Consider the following 20,629-nt stretch of genomic DNA (forward strand, 5'->3'; position numbering starts at 1 on the left):
CTATGGTTCAGTGATTTGTGTACTGCTGAAGCACAGCTATACAAAATACAACCTGTGCAGGGAGCAGACAACTCATTAATGGAGCCCCACATCACGTCTGTATGCCAAACACCATCTGTATTCATTCAGATGCACACACACAGGCATATTTCTGATTCACCCTGGGAGAACAGTAGCAAAGTACACATCGAAAACGCAGGGAACCGATCTTTAATTTAAAGCACAATAAAAATTATGACATCTTAGACATAACATCTCTTATAACCAACTATCAGTATCAAGTGCCATCAACTGTGGCTGTAGCTCATGTGGTAGAGCAGGCCACCTACTAACTGGAAAGTTGGCAGTTCGATCCCAGTCTGCTCCAGTCTACGTGCCAAATGTCCTTGGGAAAGCTACTAACCCTGCGTATGAATGCGTGTGTGAATTTTAGATAGGAAGTGCTTGGGTCAATGTACAAGTTGTGTAAAGCACTGCTCAGCAGCAGTGCTCAGATTAAGTAGAAAAGCACTATATAAGAACCATTTACCATAAACTACAAGTCCACACTAGATGAAAAATTATATTATAATAAAAGCACTTTGGCATAGAAAATAGTGCTTGAGTGTATGACTGGCTGAATGAGGCTTATTTAGCTTGCGCTATATAAGTACCAATCTATGTATTCATGACAAAAAACACTCTGTACCAAATCCCAACAGTGCAATACACAACGTTTAAGTGCAGTAGCAATTACCATACATTGGAATACATTGTGACGTGGGAATACAGACAGAAACATAGGCGTGAAACTGGCACGTACCATTTGGGCTCTCCTCGTCAACAGTGACTATGGTTGCAGGGGGACCAGGCCGGGACAGCTTACACTCTGCGTATGCAAGAAAAAAAAATTAAAAACTATGTCTGCATATGATATTCATTTAATTCTGGTTACATCACCAGAATGACACAATGATAAAGAACAATAGTGAACACCTAAAGCAGAGATAGCAGTCTTACCAAACTGGGAATATAATCATTTCATATATACACTGCTCAAAAGAACAAACAAACAAAAAAAACATTCAAGGAACACTTAATCAGTTTAATTTACTTCATCATCACCAGTGTGTGAATGTGTGTATGAATGGGTGGATGACTGGATGTGTAAAGCGCTTTGGGGTCCTTAGGGACTAGTAAAGCGCTATACAAATACAGGCCATTTACCATCATCAACTCAATCAGTTAACTTAATCAGTTAAGTAGCAGAGGGGGTTGTTAATCAGTTTCAGCAGCTTTAGTGTTAATGGCATTAACAACAGGTGCACTAGAGGGGCAACAATGAGACAAACCCCAAAATGGGAATGGTTTTAAAGGGGGAGGCATTTTCCCCTCCTCATCTTTTAACTGTATTTTAACTAATTTTCAATTTGGCTAGGGTCAGTGTCACTACTGTTAGCATGAGGCAATACCTGGACCCTATAGAGGTTGCACAGGTAGTCCAACTCCAACAAGAGATTCTAAGAGACAGGAGAGGTGGACAGGCCCTAGAAGGTCCTTAACCCTTCTGCATGACCAGTATCTGCTCCTTTGCAGAGGATGAGCACTACAAAATTAGCACTCCAGCAGGCCACTGGTATGAATCTCTCTGAGGGCCTCACATCCTCTAGTGAGCGCTGTGCTCAAACCCTGCAGTTCTATGTAGAATAGGGGGACATGTTTAAGTTAATCCAATTAAATTTTGACAGAACACCATTTTTTTCACTTTGATTTTCGAGGTCTCTTTGAATTTAGCCCTGTGAGGTTGATCAGTTTCATGACAGCACACATTACCCAGTGCATATCAGTACAGATATCCAGCATGATTTGTTTTGCCTACTGTAATTTGATGTGTTTTCAAAGTGTTCCTTTAACTTTTTTTGAGCAGTGTATTATATTTTCAAATAATGTCTAAAGATTTAGATTTCATGAAGAAAAATAAATGCTGAAATTACAGTGGTATCATCACTCCTAGTGACAGCACTACATTTACATGTACAGTAGTCACAGTAGTAATCATAAATAAAGTGCTCATATATGGTATGTCACAGAATTATGCTAAAATTGCAAATTAATTGATAAAAAAAAAAAACCCTGACACTGTTCATATTTCGCAGCTGTAAGGAAATGAATGTCAACATTTTCTCTCAGTGTCACACAGATGCTGTCATGCTGATCATTTTACAACAGGTGGCATCAATGACTGCTGCCACAGAACCATCAGCAGCAATGGACTGTGCGATAGTGACACCAGACAAGCAGGGTGGTGAAAGCATGTGGCAACATCATAAGCAGAGCACTGACGAGAATGGCTTCACAGATGGAGGTCACAGCAGCTAGATGGTACGAGCACATGGGACACAGGTAATGGCAGCTTGACAGACAACAGCAGATGGGGCAGCAGGAGAGGTGGAGACAGGAGAAAGGAAAACGTCTAGCCCAGATGAATAGGTGCTGCAAGGCAACGCTCTCCACAGCCAATGTAAGGAAAGTTCAGGATTAAATGTCATTCATAGAAGAGGTAGAGAGAAATGGCAAAAAGGGAGAATATGGGAATGTTAAAATACAAAAGGAAAAGAGACAACAGATGATTGCCCTCTTACCCTCATAGTGCCAGTCTGAAGGAGTCAGAGGTTAGTGTAACCAGAGGGAAGCAGAGCAGAAGCATGAGAGGAAAACAAGCATGAAACTGTTAACAACTCTGATTTTAGGAAGAAATAGAAAAAAATATCATCATAAAATAGGAAGAGATATTAGAAAACAGGGCTGAAGAGAGGCAGTTTAATGGAATATAAACTCAAGAGACCTCTCAAAATTGTGGGTATTAGCAAACCCCACACAGTTTTTGGAGAAATGGCCAGTCGATCTATTCTTTCTGCCAGCAGCTGACTGTTTTGAGAAATGTTGTATGCAGGAAAAATGAAATCAAGTTAAAGTATAAATTCTGTGCTTGTGAAAGAGAAAAAGAAGGTCAGCAGAAGCCTTTTACTAGTTACTCAAAACATCTTTCTATCCTTCTTTTAAATGGCCTCCATCTTGTTATTCATTGAATCTGAAGCAGCTTGCTTTCAGGTGGTGTCGTCTGACATTACATGTAATCAGAGATGAAAATAATGACACCACATCAACAGTCAGCACTCTAATGTTTCACACCCACCTTCTGCTTGACTTCAGTTGTGCAACTATGCACCTGTTGCCAGGATAGTTTTCTTATTAAATATGCATACCCATGAGCCTTTACTAATGTCGTATTTGAAAGTGCACATTAATCAGTGATAAAAACCTGAATGTGATGTTGTTGCATTTTTAAACTGTAGATACACACAATAATTAGCAATTAAATAGCAATGAAAACCTGAGGCTAGAAGAGGGGATATTTTATGCAAATAACCGCATTTTCAGTTTCTTGTGCTCTCTAATCTAAATTTTATTAACGTTTTATCTGGGGCTAGAATTTGCATCCATGTAAAACATCTTTGCTTTGGTCCTTTACTGTCAAAGTGAAGATCTATTGTCAGTAAGAGACACTATGTTAAAAGGCATAGACTACATTTTCTAATCTAAAATTCCTCACAGTTATTAAACCATCCCGAAGTTGCACAGCTAATTCACGAGATGTACTGACGAGTAAATTTTAAAGTTCCATGAGTTTATAGCAATTAGGAAACCTGCACCTTTCGGCTGAAAAAATAGGATTTCCTTTAATAGCGACAAAATGAACAGAGCAACTGGGTCACACCACGCAATCTGAGACATAAACAACAAGCAACATCAAAATCAGTATGCAAATCTGCTCTGAGAGAATATACTCTGTGTGAAGTAGAAGTAGAAGAGTGTGACCGCGTGCATGCGTGTGTATGCATGTGTATGCATGTGTGTGCAAGCGTGCATAATAAAAGTTACTTGCACTCATTTTGAGAAGCTCTTTAAGGGATCATAGGCAGTCTGTTTTGTTAGTTTTGCATATGTGTGTTCGAGCAGTGTTTAGCCGGGTGCACGGCCGTGTGAGCGCGCGCATGTGTGTGTAGCTTTAAGTGGTAGTTGCGGCAGTGGGAGAGAAAAGATGTGAAGAGTCTGGTTTGAAGACAAAAGGCAGAACCAAGCAGAGATAAAGAATAGCACCTCCATTTGCAGTGATAACTTTCCTATGTTGCGATCAAAGCACAACCGTAATGCTGCACTCAAATGGATACGAATACAAACACACACAAACCCAAAGCAGCAAAGTGTGCTCACTGTCGTGTTCACTACAAAATGGAAATGATCCCAACTTCTTGCCACATTTACACCTTTTAGCAGCGGGTGATATTTTCTAATGACGCTTTACGTCAGGCTTTCCTCCCATCGAAAAATCCTCCCAGCAGAATGAAAGAATATAAAAGACATTTTCTGGCCAATTCACTTTACTGTGGCTCTTTGGATTTGTAAAAGAATATGCTAAAAGGCATCACCAAAAATCCCCAGTCTGTGCTTTCCTGCGGCATTCAAAATAATAATGCAGGGTAAAATGGGCAGACCATAACAAACACAAATATAGAAAATAAGTAAACACCATCAGAAAACTACTTATGCATTCATCTAACAATCTGACCTGCCCCCATCCTAAAAGTAGAATAGAAAAGATTTTTGTGTGTGTGTGTGTGTGTGTGTGTGTTTGTGTGTGCAGAAGGAAGTCTGTTTTACACTGCAAGGAAAGGGCAAGTTTTTATGCAATGCTATGGGGGAAAAAAACAATAGGATTGTATACAGGAGCGAAATGACGCTACACATATGTGACGTGTACAGCTATAGGGAAGAAAACAGATAAGGATCAAAGTGTAAATATTCTGCGAGCTGTGAATGTTGTCTTATGAAGACCATTCAAGCAATAAAAATAGGAAACAATTCAAAAGCAAAACAGAGCAGAAAAGTTGGAGCAAACGATACAGTTGATTGCAAAGCTGAAAAAGAGCGATAGGCAGCAGCATGAGATCTGATATCTGAAGTCAGTTAACGCTCTTAGGCAGTCTTTGTGTATTTTTAATCAGATTTAATAATAGAAAGCCTATGCACACACATTGAAAAGAGCTGTAGGCAACGGCCAATACAAATCGAAAGTGAATGAGGAAGTCAGTGATGTAGTGTCATACGTCAGTAGATGAAAGGACTGGGTTTTTTTTTTTAGGTCCACTTCTGTTTATCAGCTTCACTTCTCTATGTACAGGTAAAGTAAAGAAAGTGGGATATTTGAGTCACACCATCAGGAATAGTTGTGAGAAAATTTCAAGAGAATGTCCAGTAACGATGTCATGCTGTATGCACAACCACACATGCTGGCATGGAAATTTCATGTGTAAAGATTGTGTGAAAACAGCATACTCCACTTCATTCACTTGATTTGTAAAGAAAGACTGAAAAGTGCTTTAAGCAGCACTGAATAATGCAATCAGAATCAGCTTAAGCTCCCGAGATGGACAAAGTGCAGACATATTTGTTCCCACCTCTCTTGCTGTGTTGAAAAATTTTATGTACAAAAGGCATAATGGCCTACGCTGAAGCTACGCCAAGAGACACAAAGTATTCATTTTGTTTCTAAAGTTAATTCACAGATTTACTGATATGATGATTTACATCTATTTTGAATATAATAAGTATTCACTGGCAATTCAGCAGACCAACAGTCAAAAACAGGATTAGGTAGGTTTGGCTGGTTGACATACCGATGTAGTACTGCAAATGTTTATTTCGATGAAAGAACTGTACATTTTAATTTGTGTTATTGCTCTCATCATCATTTTTTATTAACAGGTAACAGTAAGAGGTTATATCAGTAAATCTAACAAGAAAAAAAATCATGACTCAAAAATCTGCTTTCCAAATGAAATGATTATTGGGTGGCTATGGAGTTTTAAGATTCATAAAGATGAGACAAATGCAGCAAACAGCATTCAATCACTGAAGGAAACTGGGGCACTGTACACTTCAGAAGTGTAATCCACAGACAATCAAAATCTTCTAATTTTGACCTTGGGGTAATTTGCTCTCACCTAAAGAGATCTTCTCACTAATCAACCTAACAATGTTGACTCAAAGCCGTAAAACGTCAATTACGAAATGATTACTGCTCGTCTTAAAGAAAGTCAGTTGGAAAAAAATGATTGCAAGCAAGCCTCAATCAACTTGCAAAATGCTTGAAATTGAACAAAAAAGTCCTTTCCCAGCTAGAAGATAACATTTAACAAAGGAGCAGAGAGTTGAGAATTCTTCAGACAATGTAAATGAAAACATTAAGTGCTTTGAGCCTGACATTTTTGTATTTTAAAACCAGGACCACCAGCACTTTAAATCACCTAGATTTTAATGCCATCCTGCAACAGCAGCAGTGAGAGCAAAGAAGTCATTTTTTAAATAACTATTTTTTGTAAGCTTTGACAGAAATCAATGTTCAACATTAGGTTTTAGAGATTTTAGTTTTACAATTGTTTTATATTGTTTTGATTACATATCATAAAGGTCACAGCAACACTACTACTGTAAAAGAAGAATGTTATGGAAAAGTTAAAAGTGGATGTAATTTTTGGACAGGGCACCAATTTGTCAAGGGACAACCATCCGTGTTTAAATCCACACCTATAGTTAATTTAGAATCACCACTAAGATTGGTGGTAGACCGGGGGAGAACCGCATAGTCATGGGGAAAACATGCAGACTCTAACCAGAAAGGCCTCTGACTGGATTTGAACTCAGGACCTTCTTGCTGTGAGGCGACAGCGCTCACCACTGCACCACCCTGCTAATTTTTTTTTGTTAAGTAGAAGAGTTCAAGTTTGTCTTCTCATCCACATCTGCCTCCTCTACACTGGACTTGCAGCCTCTCTCTCATTGAGTGTCCACACTGGCCCGCCCCAGTTTGCAGCCACATTTCACTCTTTATTTGCTTGGATTAGTACACTACACTGGGCTCTCCACTCAGTTCAGCTATGGTTCCCCCGCTAGCAACCTGCCTGGTTCTCCACTCGACCTGTCACACACTCTGCCCTGCTCTTCACTGTCACAACATCCCATCAGCGACCCCTTCAGCCCTGCAGTAATTATTTAAATCTAACTACAATCCTCGATATATTCACTTATCAGCTCTGGCTTATGCAGTCTTTAAACCAAGATGTGTGTAAACAATATCTGTTACTAGGCAACCAGGTATGCTGCAAATGCTGAGCATAGTATTTTATACAGATTTCAATAAGGGTCATAAAATACTCCAAAAAGACAGTTACAGATATAAGTGGTAACCCCCCCACTACCCAAAATTCACTATATGATAAATAAAGCCATGCTATGAAAAGTCATGAAATATGAGATTATAGGTTTTATCTGAACAAACACCATCCGCTTAACTTTTCAGGATTTTTAAATAGTCATAATGGTTAAATAAATCAAAGTTAAAATTCGTGATGGCACACTGGATTATTTAGGGCTTGTTAAGGGAATGTCTGCACTCCTCGTACTACAAGTAGATAATACCAGACATAGTATATATGTAGTATGTTTTTCTCCTGTACACATTTCTTTCAATGTTATTTTAATAATCAGACGGTCTTCTGACAATCTTTTAAGCAATTCAAGCCTTTTTAAGGCAGCTTACTACATTGCTGGAGCACCATATCTATAATGATATGAATTTTGCTCACTGACATATAGTTTCAGAAGGCATTTTTTACCTGCCACCCCTCCAACAGCCTGTGCTTTCCCGTGGCTTCATCTCCAAATACAGCTTTTTAGCAAACAATAAATCGAACTGCTGCTCCAAGGGAGTGGATATCTCAGAAAACAGACTTTAAAGGACAACTAACCTAACAAGCATGTGGTCCAGGAGGGCCGTGCTGTCTCAATCAATACCGTAGACATTTGTAACAAACATACAAAGGATAAGAAGTATCTTATTTAAATAACTAAGAAATGCAAATGGTTTCACAAACTGGAGTGAACTGTATTTGCCCTCTCTAGATGTTGGCACTCATTAAAAACTGTCAAAATAAGCATGGGATCAAAAAAAAAAAAGGACGGGGGGAGGGGGGGGGGTGAATGAGAAAGGGCAAAAGCAAAAGAGAGGAAAGTTGGAACTCATCTCTCATCCTGTAGATGGATGGCAAACAGCCAACTCAACACAAAGCTTCTCTTATCATAAAATGACTTGTACCATATGTCCGTACATAATCATGAACGCTTCCCCACTTTCATATAAATATCAGGCTCTGTGTGATAAGAAAATGTCTAACACAGCCTATGGAAAGTTATTCTAACAGGAAAATCTTGATGACATAATTTCTCGTATTTTCCATATTTTTTCCCCCCCCTCATCTTTCAGACACAACACCAGTAGGCTCTCTGAGGGAGGAATGTCGGCTGATCTCCGGTTTGACCAAAATCCATTTAGAAAAACTTCAAGGTTGGAGGTTAGAGTCATGACTAATCCTTGGGGTGGCAGAGAGCCCAGGGCAGGGATGAGTAGAGACAGAGCAAACATGGACACGGTTTTAATTTCCCAGTTGGATTGGCGGAGTTTATTTTGCACAGATCCATGTCCAGTGGGGAATTCTGAAACAGGTCCAGTTGGGCTTCGAAAAAGATGGTCAGAGGGCAGAGGGTAGCTATCCAGTTCCTTACATGTCTGCCAGGAAATGGCTGCATATGCAGATGAGAATTCTGTGTTATATCTTAAAGGGTTAAGGACAGTTGTCCACAAAGGCTCGCTATCAAAGCCTAAATTGGCTCTTGATGCTAAACGGTAATCTATAAGATCAATTAATATTTTACGATCAATGCCTTGATTCGAATTATGTGCTGTTATATTTGTTAATAGTCAAATAGTCAAAAAGCCCCGAGTTTAGAACCAACATTTAGCTTTAAAAACACACATCAGTTGTAACAAGATAAAGCTTTACACCACTGCACAATGCACTGTTTTCAGGTAGATATGCTTCATTTTACATACAGAAAATTCTGACTTGCCATCTGCTCTTCAGTGCAGTTTTTAATGAGCAAACACCATCAGTGGGAAACTGATTTCAGATGTATTCACTAATGCTCTTAGCATGGTTGTCTTGCTTTTTCACGCATATATACTCCAGTTCAACAAGTCTTTACAGAGAAGCTCAACATATTTTTCATGCTGTTTTTATTATAACTACGTGGTGTCATTTAGAGCAACTGCAGACTTTTATTTCCTGAAGCTTCTTTTTTCTAATCATGCATTATGCAAACGAATGGGGTGTGGTTATAGTTCGGGCAGTGTCTCTGTGCGAATTTGGCACAGCAGTGCATCCCAGATTGCATTTCACACCAACCAACAGCAGCGGCAGAAAATAAAACTAACAGTTCTAAAGATTTATTTCCCAGACATTTATTTATGTGTTTACTCATGTAATTAATATTTATTCATGTATTTAAGGATTACAAAACAACAGTTGAGAATCTGTGAATCCAGGGAATCCTGTGTGCTCCATATACATTTATCCATTCACTATCCGGTTGTTCAGTGATGACGCAACGAATCCTACTTCCGGGCCTAAAGTAGTCTGCGTTTAATATGGCGTTTGTGTTGTTGACATGCTTAATGTTATGTATTTTCTTCTATTTGATCTCAAAAAGCTCCTAAAACAGTCAGTGATCACTGTTGACCTCCCTCGGCTTTTATTACCGCTAATCATTTATTTAAGCTCAGTTTTTAAAACCTTAGGATGTAGCTACAGCCCAGCCTATGCAGCAGTATATGAATGACTAACCTCGTATTATGGATGGATTATCTCAGTTGTTCTCCTGGCTGAAGTTTGGTCCTTTTACAGCATCCTGCCATGCGATTACATTTGTTCCTGACCACGGAGAACACTCACTTAACTTTTATCGAGTGGAAAAAAAAGTTAGCTTGTTTATATTATGCTAACATAGCTGTGTCGCTAGCGGTCACGTAGCACATCATTATATACCAGCTAGCCAAACTTCAGTAACCCTACAAACGTCACTGCTGTTTAGTTTTCTGTCTTCATTTATGTTGGAAGTGATAACAGAGCTGTACGTTTTAATTTGTTTCCAAAACCCCGCAGTCAGGACATGCTATATTGTATTTAGATAGAAGCTAGCGAGCTAACTCCCTGCTAACTTCTAACTCCGTTAAATGTCATAAATTCCGTTTTCATGGATGCCTGGATGTTAAACTCAATTGTTACACCTGGTAGAGCAGAACGCTGATCATTTTATTAAAGATGAAAGACTTTAGACAGTTTTTCAACTCTCAGTAATGCCATAGTGATCGTTTGATATATGGACCTGCAGCGGAGTTTAGGTCCAGACACGGCTAGTGACATCAGACTGAACAATCGGATTGTCATACATGAGAGGGGGGGAAGGGGACACATACACACACGCACACACACACACAGCTAAGTTTATAGTATGTTGAGACAGACTGTGCTATTTGCATTGTTCCCATTCTGGTTCAATCATTGTCAATCTCAATTTCAGTCTCTTTTTTTCCTTAAAAATCATTAGTGGTGTGTCTCTGTGGGTCTCTCTGTTTAATTAATTTGATGTTCTAACTTTAAACGATCACATGTGGAAAGAATGACTATGTGGTAAAAAAAAAAAATTGACTGTAGTAGTTATTGTAAATGTGAAGATGAAACTCAGAAACTGAAATGAATTCCTGCAGCATCATCAAATTCATTAGTGGCTTACAATGTAAGAGAGAAGGGGATTACTTTACTGATGTGTAATCCCTTTCAGAGACTTCCTCCCCTACTCTTCTTTAGTTTCTCCCCCACCCCCTTGCTGCCCCTCTGTGTCTGTGTGAGGTTAACCACACAGACAGCACGGTAAAGGTTGCAATCACGCTCCCAGTGAACAGTTCACCAGACACACGTGTTCACATACTGAGCTTTAGGATGAGCCTGTCCTGGGCAGTGCAGGAGCCATCTTAACAAGAGGGCCCCCACTCCCCCCCAATCACGCTTCTTGTCCTACCCGGAGCCTGATTACAACCTACTGGCAAGCAGATTATAACCCCTCCCCCCCGTTCAGTCCAACGCTTCCCCATTCCACAATCCTCTGCCGCAGCCAGTCACAGTCTGCACATCTGGGTCCTAATCAGACAATTCCAAAAATAGACAAACAATTGTGGGTCAAAATGGATGTGCAGATGGGAAGAGAAGGAAAGAGAGGCTAACAGGCATAAAGATGCAAACTGTAGGAGTGAAGAATGTAGGCTGATGTCACATAGCACATATTAAGTAGTCCAAACTTCACCACACATATTCTGACATGGTACTCAACATCTGGATTTAGTGACAGAGGGATTTGTTTGTATGACTGGACAGTCTGGCCACTGTGGTAGGACTAAAGTTTGACCTTTCATTATCATTAACCTGCTGCAAGGGAACAATTGACATACATGAGGAGCACTGCATGGTTTACCTGCATATAAATAGTGAAGAGATTTTCTGCCAGGAGAAAACATTGAACCAAAAGCACGGCAAAGTGAGAGCCTGATGCTGCAAGGTAAGGAGGAGAACATGAAGGGATGGTACATGGGAGAGAGGATTATTAATTAAAAATGAAAACAGCAAATCTGTTAAGGACAGGAATTAAGGGACAGAATACAGAGGGAAAAAACAAAACAGAAATTCAGTTCTCCATTAACTGAAACTAAAAGGCAATTACTGATTTGGCAGAGTTTGAAATTATTAGCACAACAGTTATTTTTTTCCACAGAGAATGAGCTATAAGTTAATTAGAGGAAAATGACACAATAACAAATAAGTTAATGTTTTTTGTTGTTGAATAAACTGTATACTTTAACAGGTCCCTGCATGAATGCATTCATTAAATCAATTAATTCATTAGAGAAGAAAAGCATTTTTTTAAAGCCAGACTTATTTTCTCTCACAAAGTCCTCATTCATATTACTTAAAAGACTAAGTATTATAATATCTCTTTGCTTGAAAGCCAGTGTGGCATCCACAGGAAGTGCACACATCTCCTTACAGCTTGATGCCATTAAAAAAAAAAGCTCTGGTTGCTGTTTTCATTTGATAGAGAACAAACACACTGACAGAGTCAAATACCAAGGGCGCCTTGAGGTGGGCAGAGTAAGAAGATTTATGAGTGAGAAGATGAGAGATGTGCTGTTGAGGGAGGTGGAAATCCCTGCTCAAATCAAGAGCATCCCTGGATGACAGTGAGTGGCAAAGGGAGGAAACAACAGCACCCACGTTTACCCTTACCCTTCAAAACCACAACAGTTCGTAAACATTCAGTCTCACCGGCTGTTTCAACTATGACACAGTGGATAATTCAGTTCACAGACTATGGTCTAATCAGAGATCGTTTTTGAGCCTCATAATTATTTCTGTCTGCTGCCACTCAAATTACAGGCTGCAACCACATCAATAATCAGCATAAAAAGTCTGACATGGTCAGTCTTCATATTCAGCGCAGATCATTGTAATGTGTCAGGTTTATGCTTGCTGTAGCTTGCTTCTAAGCCCTTCTAGCCCTGAAAGTTGGACAAACATTGCAAAATTTTGCTGCTTTAACACACATTACATATTTCCATCGACTTTCCTGTATGGCCCTAACCTGCAGCTTTCTAGCTCACACCGTATGGGGTCGATCAACATGTGGAGCTCAGACAGAATGCAAGCACAAATCCTCTGTGAGGGCTGTGTCCTCAGAGTAAGGTATCATTACTCTGTGCAAATCCGGAGCTGCAATTGAAGGCCTGGCTTTAATGATTAATTAAACAATCATGACTGTCCTGCACTTGTCTCAGTGGACATGTTTTAACTTATGAGTAAACAATTTAGAGCTTTACTATAGAACATTACTGACAACTGTTTTTATTGTATAATATTGTTTTCTAATTGATAATATGTTAGCACCAACTTAACTATTTAAGTAGCAGCTATGGACAATAAGTTTGTAGGTGGACATCAAAGACCGTGTTGAATCATACAGAGATTCCACTGGTTACTGGAAGTAGTGGCATATCCCTTCTTTACCTTAACACACCTGGAGTTCATAGACAAAACTTTTAAGCACACAAGGTCTGACACAATGAGATGTGATGGGTATATGGGTTGATTTCTCTGAAACTCACAAATGCACAGCCTAACGTTTAGAACCAGAGCATTAAATCCTGAGAAATTCTAATAACCAGAAAGGGCAAACTATTTTAGCATTAATATATACACTCAGCAGTTGCTTTGTTAGTTAGACCTGTTCATATATATATATATCAGGAAGTGGCATACACAAAACTTAACCACAGTAAAATTAAGAGTTATGCCACAAATATGTTCAATTTTATATAGAAATCAGAATTTACATTGTCTTTCGATATGCCAGAATGTGCAGTTTGAGAAACAAAAGATCACTCTGCACAGCGAAGGGTTCCTGCTGCAGAGCTCTGTGTTTATAGAAGAAAGAGTAAGGGGTGGGCAACTTTGCAGGGAGGTTCTAAGCTGCCCAACTAAAACAGTACTGGTATTTTCTGTGCTATTTTTCATTGGCTGAACATTTAATTTTATTGCTTTACTACTTTACTGGGTTGGCATGACGAAAAAATTTGGCTGGGCTAAGCAGTGTATTTCTTTAAAATAACTCCACCAATAACTAACCTCACTGCAGCACACTGTAATGTTTGAATACTGGGAGGGATAAAAGAGCATCATAGAGCAAATGTCCTCAAGCAAACATGTTTCCTGAAGCATAGTTTAATTTACCTCAAGGTCACTGAACCTAAAGCACTATTTGTACCGTATGTTCACCAACACTGTATGAGATGTTTATAAATCAATACGGTTTAAATCAATAGTATGTTTGTGTACAATAGCCAATATAATAAAAGAAATTATCCACAAAACCATATCCCACAAGGATATTCCCCAGCTGTTATGCTTTGGGTCAACAGTTTCATCACTACACATACCAACACCGATCTATTAAATGCGGTTGAAGCCTCAGTGTGAACTCATCCAACAAGGAAACCACAAGGTTCACCTTCAAAGGTTCAGCGAGTCATAAAGGATGTCATCTCTCTTCTCTTCTGTGCTAAAAAGATATCACATAAATCCAAGAAAATCTGAATTCAAATATACTCTTATATGAAATGCTTTTATATTAATAAAAATTTCTTGTCAAGAAAGCCTGGGAAGCAGGTACAGGATGAAACGAAGAAGGAAACGGAGTTGGGAAAAAGGGAATTTGCTTCAAGTACAGCACCTTAAAGTTGACCTGAATTGCAATATTGCAACACAGTCGGGATTTGAAGCATGTCTGTATGTGCTGCTTCCTTTAACCGTTATGTTTAAAGACATGCCGATTTTATACAGCTGGAAATCACTTTTGACTAGCACCTGCTACAAACTCAGTGAGTAGAAACTACAAAAACCACCTTTCTAATAAACCTGAGCATTTAACTACAAGGCAAAAAATGTTAGCATGATCAGTGAACTTAATGAGCATCCTCTTTCTAAATAATAACCTTTGAAAACAATTAACGCCTCAGGTTACCACATACTTTATAATAATTAGCGTGATGTAGCTGTGGAAATTTTTTTCTAACAATGCAGGTCTGTTGTAGCAAAAAAACCCAAAACATTGCCTTTCACACATTACAAGTGTCCACTGACGAGTCAGCTACAGTTAACTGAAAAGGAGGAGTGATGGCCTTAGTGCTGGCTGCTCATACCTTCTGTGTTCTGGCCCCAGCTGTGGGTTAGCAAAGAGAGGATTGCCATTCCTGTCCCCAGCCATCTGACGAGCCACCACCCCCGTCGCATCTTCCGTCAAGCCTTATTGCTTGCCCACCTGCACAAAACAAATCACCAGAAATAGTTTTTCATTCATTTGGTCAGTCAGTCTCTAAGTTACTTAAATGCACAGCTGAGACCGACCCATAGCCTAACATACATATGCATATCAATATATGTACAAACACAGGGCACTCCTTTCCCAAGCAGTTGATCTTGTTACCCAATACAGCATCCACGTAAAACATTACTGAAGTAGAGGCAAACTGCTATGACTAACATAAGAATTTCAAGGAAAACTAAATACAAACATGCTTTTAATGTACTTAGAATACTGTGTCACTATAAGAGTGGTGTTTTAAAAGCTTGCCTCATTTCATCTTCAGCTTTTACAACTTTCATTTAATGGAATTTATTCCCTCTCCTATCGCTTTAAGCTGACCTTCTTCCTTCATTCTACTTCATGGAGCAAACCACCAACCTTTTAAAGCACCTTACTCTACAGAGAGTGAATACTTTTTACACATGAAGAAGAAAAAGAAAATCATGTAGCATCTAATAGCCTAACACTGCACACTGGATGAAAAAGAAGCCCCCGTGTTGTATCACAAATATTACAAACTGCAGTACAGACAACATGAGCTCAATATATTATGATGGTGCGTGGACTACTGGGGGATTTAAAGTAAATACACATATTCTGGATCTAGTGGAAATTACAAGCAAAGCAGTGCCTACAGATTATATGTTGAGCCTTGTTGTGCCACTCGCGCACCGTACCACAGCAAACAGCATTCACTCCGAGCTAAAGCAAGGTAAAGTGTCAGTATGAGGAATAGAAGGGTTCTATCTGTCTGTGCTATTTGATGTCACACCTCACTCACAAGGCTTATTCTCATTGCAGCTGATAAGCTGTGAAATCAGCTTTCATAGCATATGCTAAGGGGACAAGAGGGGGGTCACAAGCATCAACACTCTCATATCAAAGCACGCTTGACAAAGTCAAACCTCTAACTCACACTATCAGCACCTCTTTATTTGTAATGTTGATTTCCCTTTATTTTCACTCATTTTTGTCTTTCACTCACATTGGGAAGCACACCTTTACCTCTCACTTTCACACGAACCTGTGCAGACACGTATCTAAACACATTTTAAACAAACGCACCTGAACAATAGTTGTCTCCCACGAACACTCTCTGGACAGCCGGAGACTACTGTGGTCTCGTCTCTAATGGTGCAACAACAGGGGTGATTTCACACTGGTTTCCTATTCACTCACTGCTTTCTCATCTCTCTTGCTCCCAGTGGTGCTCCCTTTTGAAGCAGATTTGATTTCCCACATTCGTACATCTTTCTTTCTTAAGAGGGCTGAGTAAGATTGCTTTGATCCCTTTCACATGAGAAAACCCAGACCTGCACAACCAGCCACCCTGAGGAGAGAAGTCATTTCTTTCGCAGCTTCTTCTTGGTTGACATGGGAACACAGTATCTAATTTACATATGCTAACAAGGATTCTCCAACTTTAATGAACAGGGAACCTGGAGAGATGCTGACCAAGTGGCGTAAAATGCCTCCAATACTCTGTTTACGCAGCAGTACTTTCATAGTGGTCCACAAGTGACATCATCAAAGTCAAGTCAAAGTCAAAGTCACCTTTATTGTCAATTCTGCCACATGTACAGGACATACAGAGAATAGAAACTACGTTACTCTCAATCCCTAGATAAAATAGCAAATGAAATGATCATCAAGAGATTTCAAGGTTTTCAGCAACAACGCAACAAAAAAAAGCTCAAACAGAAACAGTTTATTTCCACTCTGCTCCACCTTGATGCATATCATGTCCCAGTAATTCAATCACAACTACCCCCGCAAGTTGCTGTAGAAATTTTTTAGATGTTTATACAGCATCTCTGCCATCCTCTCTCTTTGATGAAAAGTGATTAAACTTTTGGGGGAGGACAATAATGAGAAGATTACAATAGCGTGGGCAGAGTTGAATGAAGCAATCAGAGTTATGGATTACATAGATAGTGAAGATGTAGTTCTCTACTCCTCAGTGCAGGGGCTTTGCACTTCCTGAAAGGAAGAAAATGTGCTCGTCTCTGTTTTCTCCTCTGTTTGTGTTACTTTGATCGCCTCTCATCCAGAATAGAGTTGTTCCACCTCTTCCTGTTCATGTGCTTTGGTGCAGATCAGCTGCCAGAGATGTCAGTACTGAACAAGTCCTAAACACAACCCAGCATTGCTTCATCAAACTACAACAAATATAAACCAGTTTCAAAGTTACCCTTTATAGCAAAATGTTTAAAAACATTATATTAGAAAAATGGAAGTGTTCAATCAGGTTTTACTACTGAGACAGTCTGTATTAGAATCCCAGATGACATTTAAATTTTTTTTAAGTGGTTCAGGTAATGTTTTGATTTCTGCTGGTGACCTTATCTCCCCTTACTGTGTAATAAAGTGCGGGTGCTTTTTTTTTTTTTTTTTGCTCTGTAAAGTTGGCTCCATGCATTTTTGGGGAGAATTAAACAAGATTGTTTACCTATTTAAGCATTTTCTTCTTTAAACCATCATGGTAGATTTGAAATACAACAATCAAGATTCATTAATGATCCAATAATGATGATGATGCAGACCATCATCATCATCATTAACCCAGAGACAGAAAAAAACTTTAGTACTGGCCAAATTGTCTGGTACCTTCTTGAAATGCACTGCCTAGCACAGAAATGCTAGAATGCTAGGAAGACCATTACTTTTGAGTCTCTAAAAATAAAAATAATGAATCAAAGTGTCTGTAGTTTTAATTTCCATTTTATATCATTCTAAACTGTCCAAACCTTTGTTCTGCATGAGCTGTTAAATTAAAGCAAAAGTCTGCCCTTAAATCACATCTTGACTGATTGACTGTAACGCCACCACAATGGATTTTAAAAGGCAAAATTACAAAACAAAAGAAGAAATTCAAACCTTTATAGACTCACTGTAGATTATTGTTGTTAATATGTATTTCTCTTTGTAGATACAAAAGGAAAGATAACACTTCTGTTCAATTTATTCTACATAAGCACATTTTGTAACAAACAAAATGATTTGATTATAGGTTGGTCACCAGTGGCAAAAGACAAATCATTGCCAATTTATATTCATTGTCTACTGTTTGCAGCAGAAAATACAAAAAAAAAAAAAATTGTTCTTCCCTTTCACAATATACTGTTATGGAAAAAACATTTTGCTTCTGTCAAGAACAATTTTACAGTGCCATTGCAGTCTCTATAGCCTTTCCTATTATTATTTTTCAGTCTGACTAGGAAAGATGTGTGAAAGCTACACAAAAGCGAAAATTATAAGGAGAGGCTCCTCCATCTGGTGTTACTGAGGTGCATAATCACAATGGAGAAAGCTATATGAAAAGTAGATTACCATAACTTAGAGTTCTGGCCCTATGCCCATTATCTTCCTAAAAGCTGTGCTTTTACCCGCATGATAAATGAACAAAGTGACAGCACAATTAAAGTTGTCCTCAAGCATAGTGTAATGGACTGGGTTACAACTTCTGTTGGAGGGACGCTACACTGGTGTCAGAAGTGAAAGTGAAGCTTTCGCCTCCAGAGTTATCTGTGCTCGTGCCGCCCTGACTCACGGCATCGGCTGTGGACACTGGAGATTTTTGCGGGACTGTGCGGAATGCTTCCAATGGATTACTCCAAGATCAAGGGAGAACCTACAGCGGACACTCACGGACACGGCTACTCCGCCGGGGAACGGAGGTTCACGGAGCACAGAGAGCGGGTGAGCCAAATATGGCGACAGAAGCCAGCTTTGCATCCTCTCACCATTCGGGTGGCCGACAGAGCTCTTTGGGGACTCCTACAGCGACTGGGGGGGGTGTGGAGAGAGACATGCTGATGTATAGAGGCACTTTCCACGCTTCCATGAAGACCCCCAGGTATGATGGCATGGCTGACTGGGAAGCTTTTCATGCACAATTTGAACTGTTTGCCAGGGCCGGTGGGTGGTCTGCTGAAGAGAAATCCCTGCAGCTACCTATGTGCCTTACTGGCGATGCCGTGTCTAGCTTGCTGCTTTTGAGCCCAGAGGGAGGGGGGATTATGATGCTTTGGTTTGGGCTCTGAAGAGGCGGTTCGGTTCTTGCTCTGCTCCAAGCCTGCTGCGCTCCGAACTGTGCAGCCGGGGGAGTCCATTAGGGACCTAGCTAATGACATTGAGGGGCTGGTCCACCGCACCTATGCCCACATGCCCCCCACCATCCAGGGCGAATTAGCTTGTGACCACTTCCTCCAGGCCCTGCTTCTGGATGAGCTGCGGATCCAGACATTGTTAGCTCATCCTAAATCCCTTCAGGAGTCCCTGGAGCTGGCTACAGAGAGAGAGTTACTGTGTGATGGGGCTGGCCCTTGAATAAGGTGACAAAGAAGGACCCATATCCTCTACCGCGTATAGATAAGACCCTTGACCCTGTGGTGGGATCCTCATGGTTCTCCTCCCTAGACCTACACAGCGGGTACTGGCAGATACCCCTCGCACCAAATGCCAGACCAAAGACTGCATTTATTACCAGCGGAGGCTTATGGCAATTTAAAGTTCTTCCTTTCAGTCTCTGCAATGCCCCTGCCACATTTGAGAGACTCATGGATAAGGTGCTCACTGGAATTCCCCACGGAGAATGCGTGGTGTACCTGGACAACATCTTGGTCCATGGTGCTTCTTTCCACGCTGCCCTTGGGGCCCTCAGACAGGTCCTGGAGAGGGTATTGGCAGCAGGACTAAAACTCAACCCAAAGAAATGCTGCTTAATGCGACGTGAGGTCACGTTCCTGGGCCACCGACTGGGGGGCGGGGGGGGCGGCACCATGGATGATAAGATCCAAGCTGTGAAGGACTGGCCCACCCCAAAATCTGTGCACAAGTTAAAGAGCTTCCTGGGCTTGGCATCGTACCACAGACGGTTTGTAAGGGGTTTTTCCTGCATAGCCGCGCCACTGTTCCACCTGTTCCATAAGAGTGTGACCTTCAAGTGGACAGCAGGCTGCCAGGGATCTTTCACCTCATTGCAGAAAGCCCTACCGGGGGCCCCAGTGCTCTCTTCACCTGACCCCCCTCTGCCCTTTGTCCTTGACACAGATGCCAGCAGTGTCGGATCTGGTGCAGTGCTAGCCCAGGTGACACCCGGCGGGGAGAAAGTGGTGGCATACCATAGTCAGGCCTTCAACAAAGCTGAACGCCAGTATTGTGTCACAAGGTGGGAGCTGCTCGCAGTGGTATGTGCCATACGCCACTTTAAGTATTACCTCGGGGGTCTCCACTTTATTGTCAGAACTGACCATGCTGCCTTGCAGTGGCTCGTGTCTTTTAAGGAGCCAGAGGAGCAGCTAGCACGCTGGATTGAGGAGCTGCAGGCTTATGATTTTGAGGTTGTACACAGACCTGGGGCCCAGCACAGAAATGCAGATGCGCTTTCCCGCAGACCCTGTGCCCAAGATGGATGCCACTACTGTGAGAGGAAGGAAGCTCAGGAGGATCAATTGGTGCCCGATGTAAAGTGTGCTGTGACGGGGGTAGAGGAACGGCCATCCAGTCAGAGGCTGGTTGCTGTGGATGTAACAGAGTGGAGACATAAACAGGAAGAGGATGCTGACATCAAACCAGTGCCTGGGTGGATTGAGGATCAGCGACAGTTTCCGGCAGGGTACCCTATTTAGAGGGTGGGGATGGACATCCTGGGTGTTTGAGTCCCGTGTGTTTGCGGCCATGTGCGAGAAACTAGGCTCCCATAAGACCCGTACAACACCCCTCC

The 20,629-nt window shown here is 40.7% G+C and overlaps 1 protein-coding gene across 1 annotated transcript in view; it reads right to left on the reverse strand.

The window, feature by feature from the left end:
* Positions 1-20,629, reverse strand: part of LOC147316116 (protocadherin-15-like) — a 181,365-nt gene that overhangs the window by 135,240 nt on the left and 25,496 nt on the right. Inside the window, exons 2-4 of the mRNA XM_086259324.1 lie at positions 14,741-14,859; positions 2,622-2,636; positions 803-868 (exon numbers count right to left, since the gene is read on the reverse strand). Coding sequence (XP_086115450.1) covers positions 803-868; positions 2,622-2,636; positions 14,741-14,831 — 172 coding nt within the window. The 5' untranslated portion in view covers positions 14,832-14,859. The remainder of the gene's footprint in view (positions 1-802; positions 869-2,621; positions 2,637-14,740; positions 14,860-20,629) is intronic.

The sequence above is a fragment of the Aulonocara sp. 'chitande type north' Nkhata Bay genome, linkage group LG13 (assembly GCF_057382095.1).
Source record: "Aulonocara sp. 'chitande type north' Nkhata Bay isolate Kocher_YH1m ecotype deep benthic linkage group LG13, A_spYH_male_GT1.1, whole genome shotgun sequence".
NCBI lineage: Eukaryota > Metazoa > Chordata > Actinopteri > Cichliformes > Cichlidae > Aulonocara > Aulonocara sp. 'chitande type north' Nkhata Bay.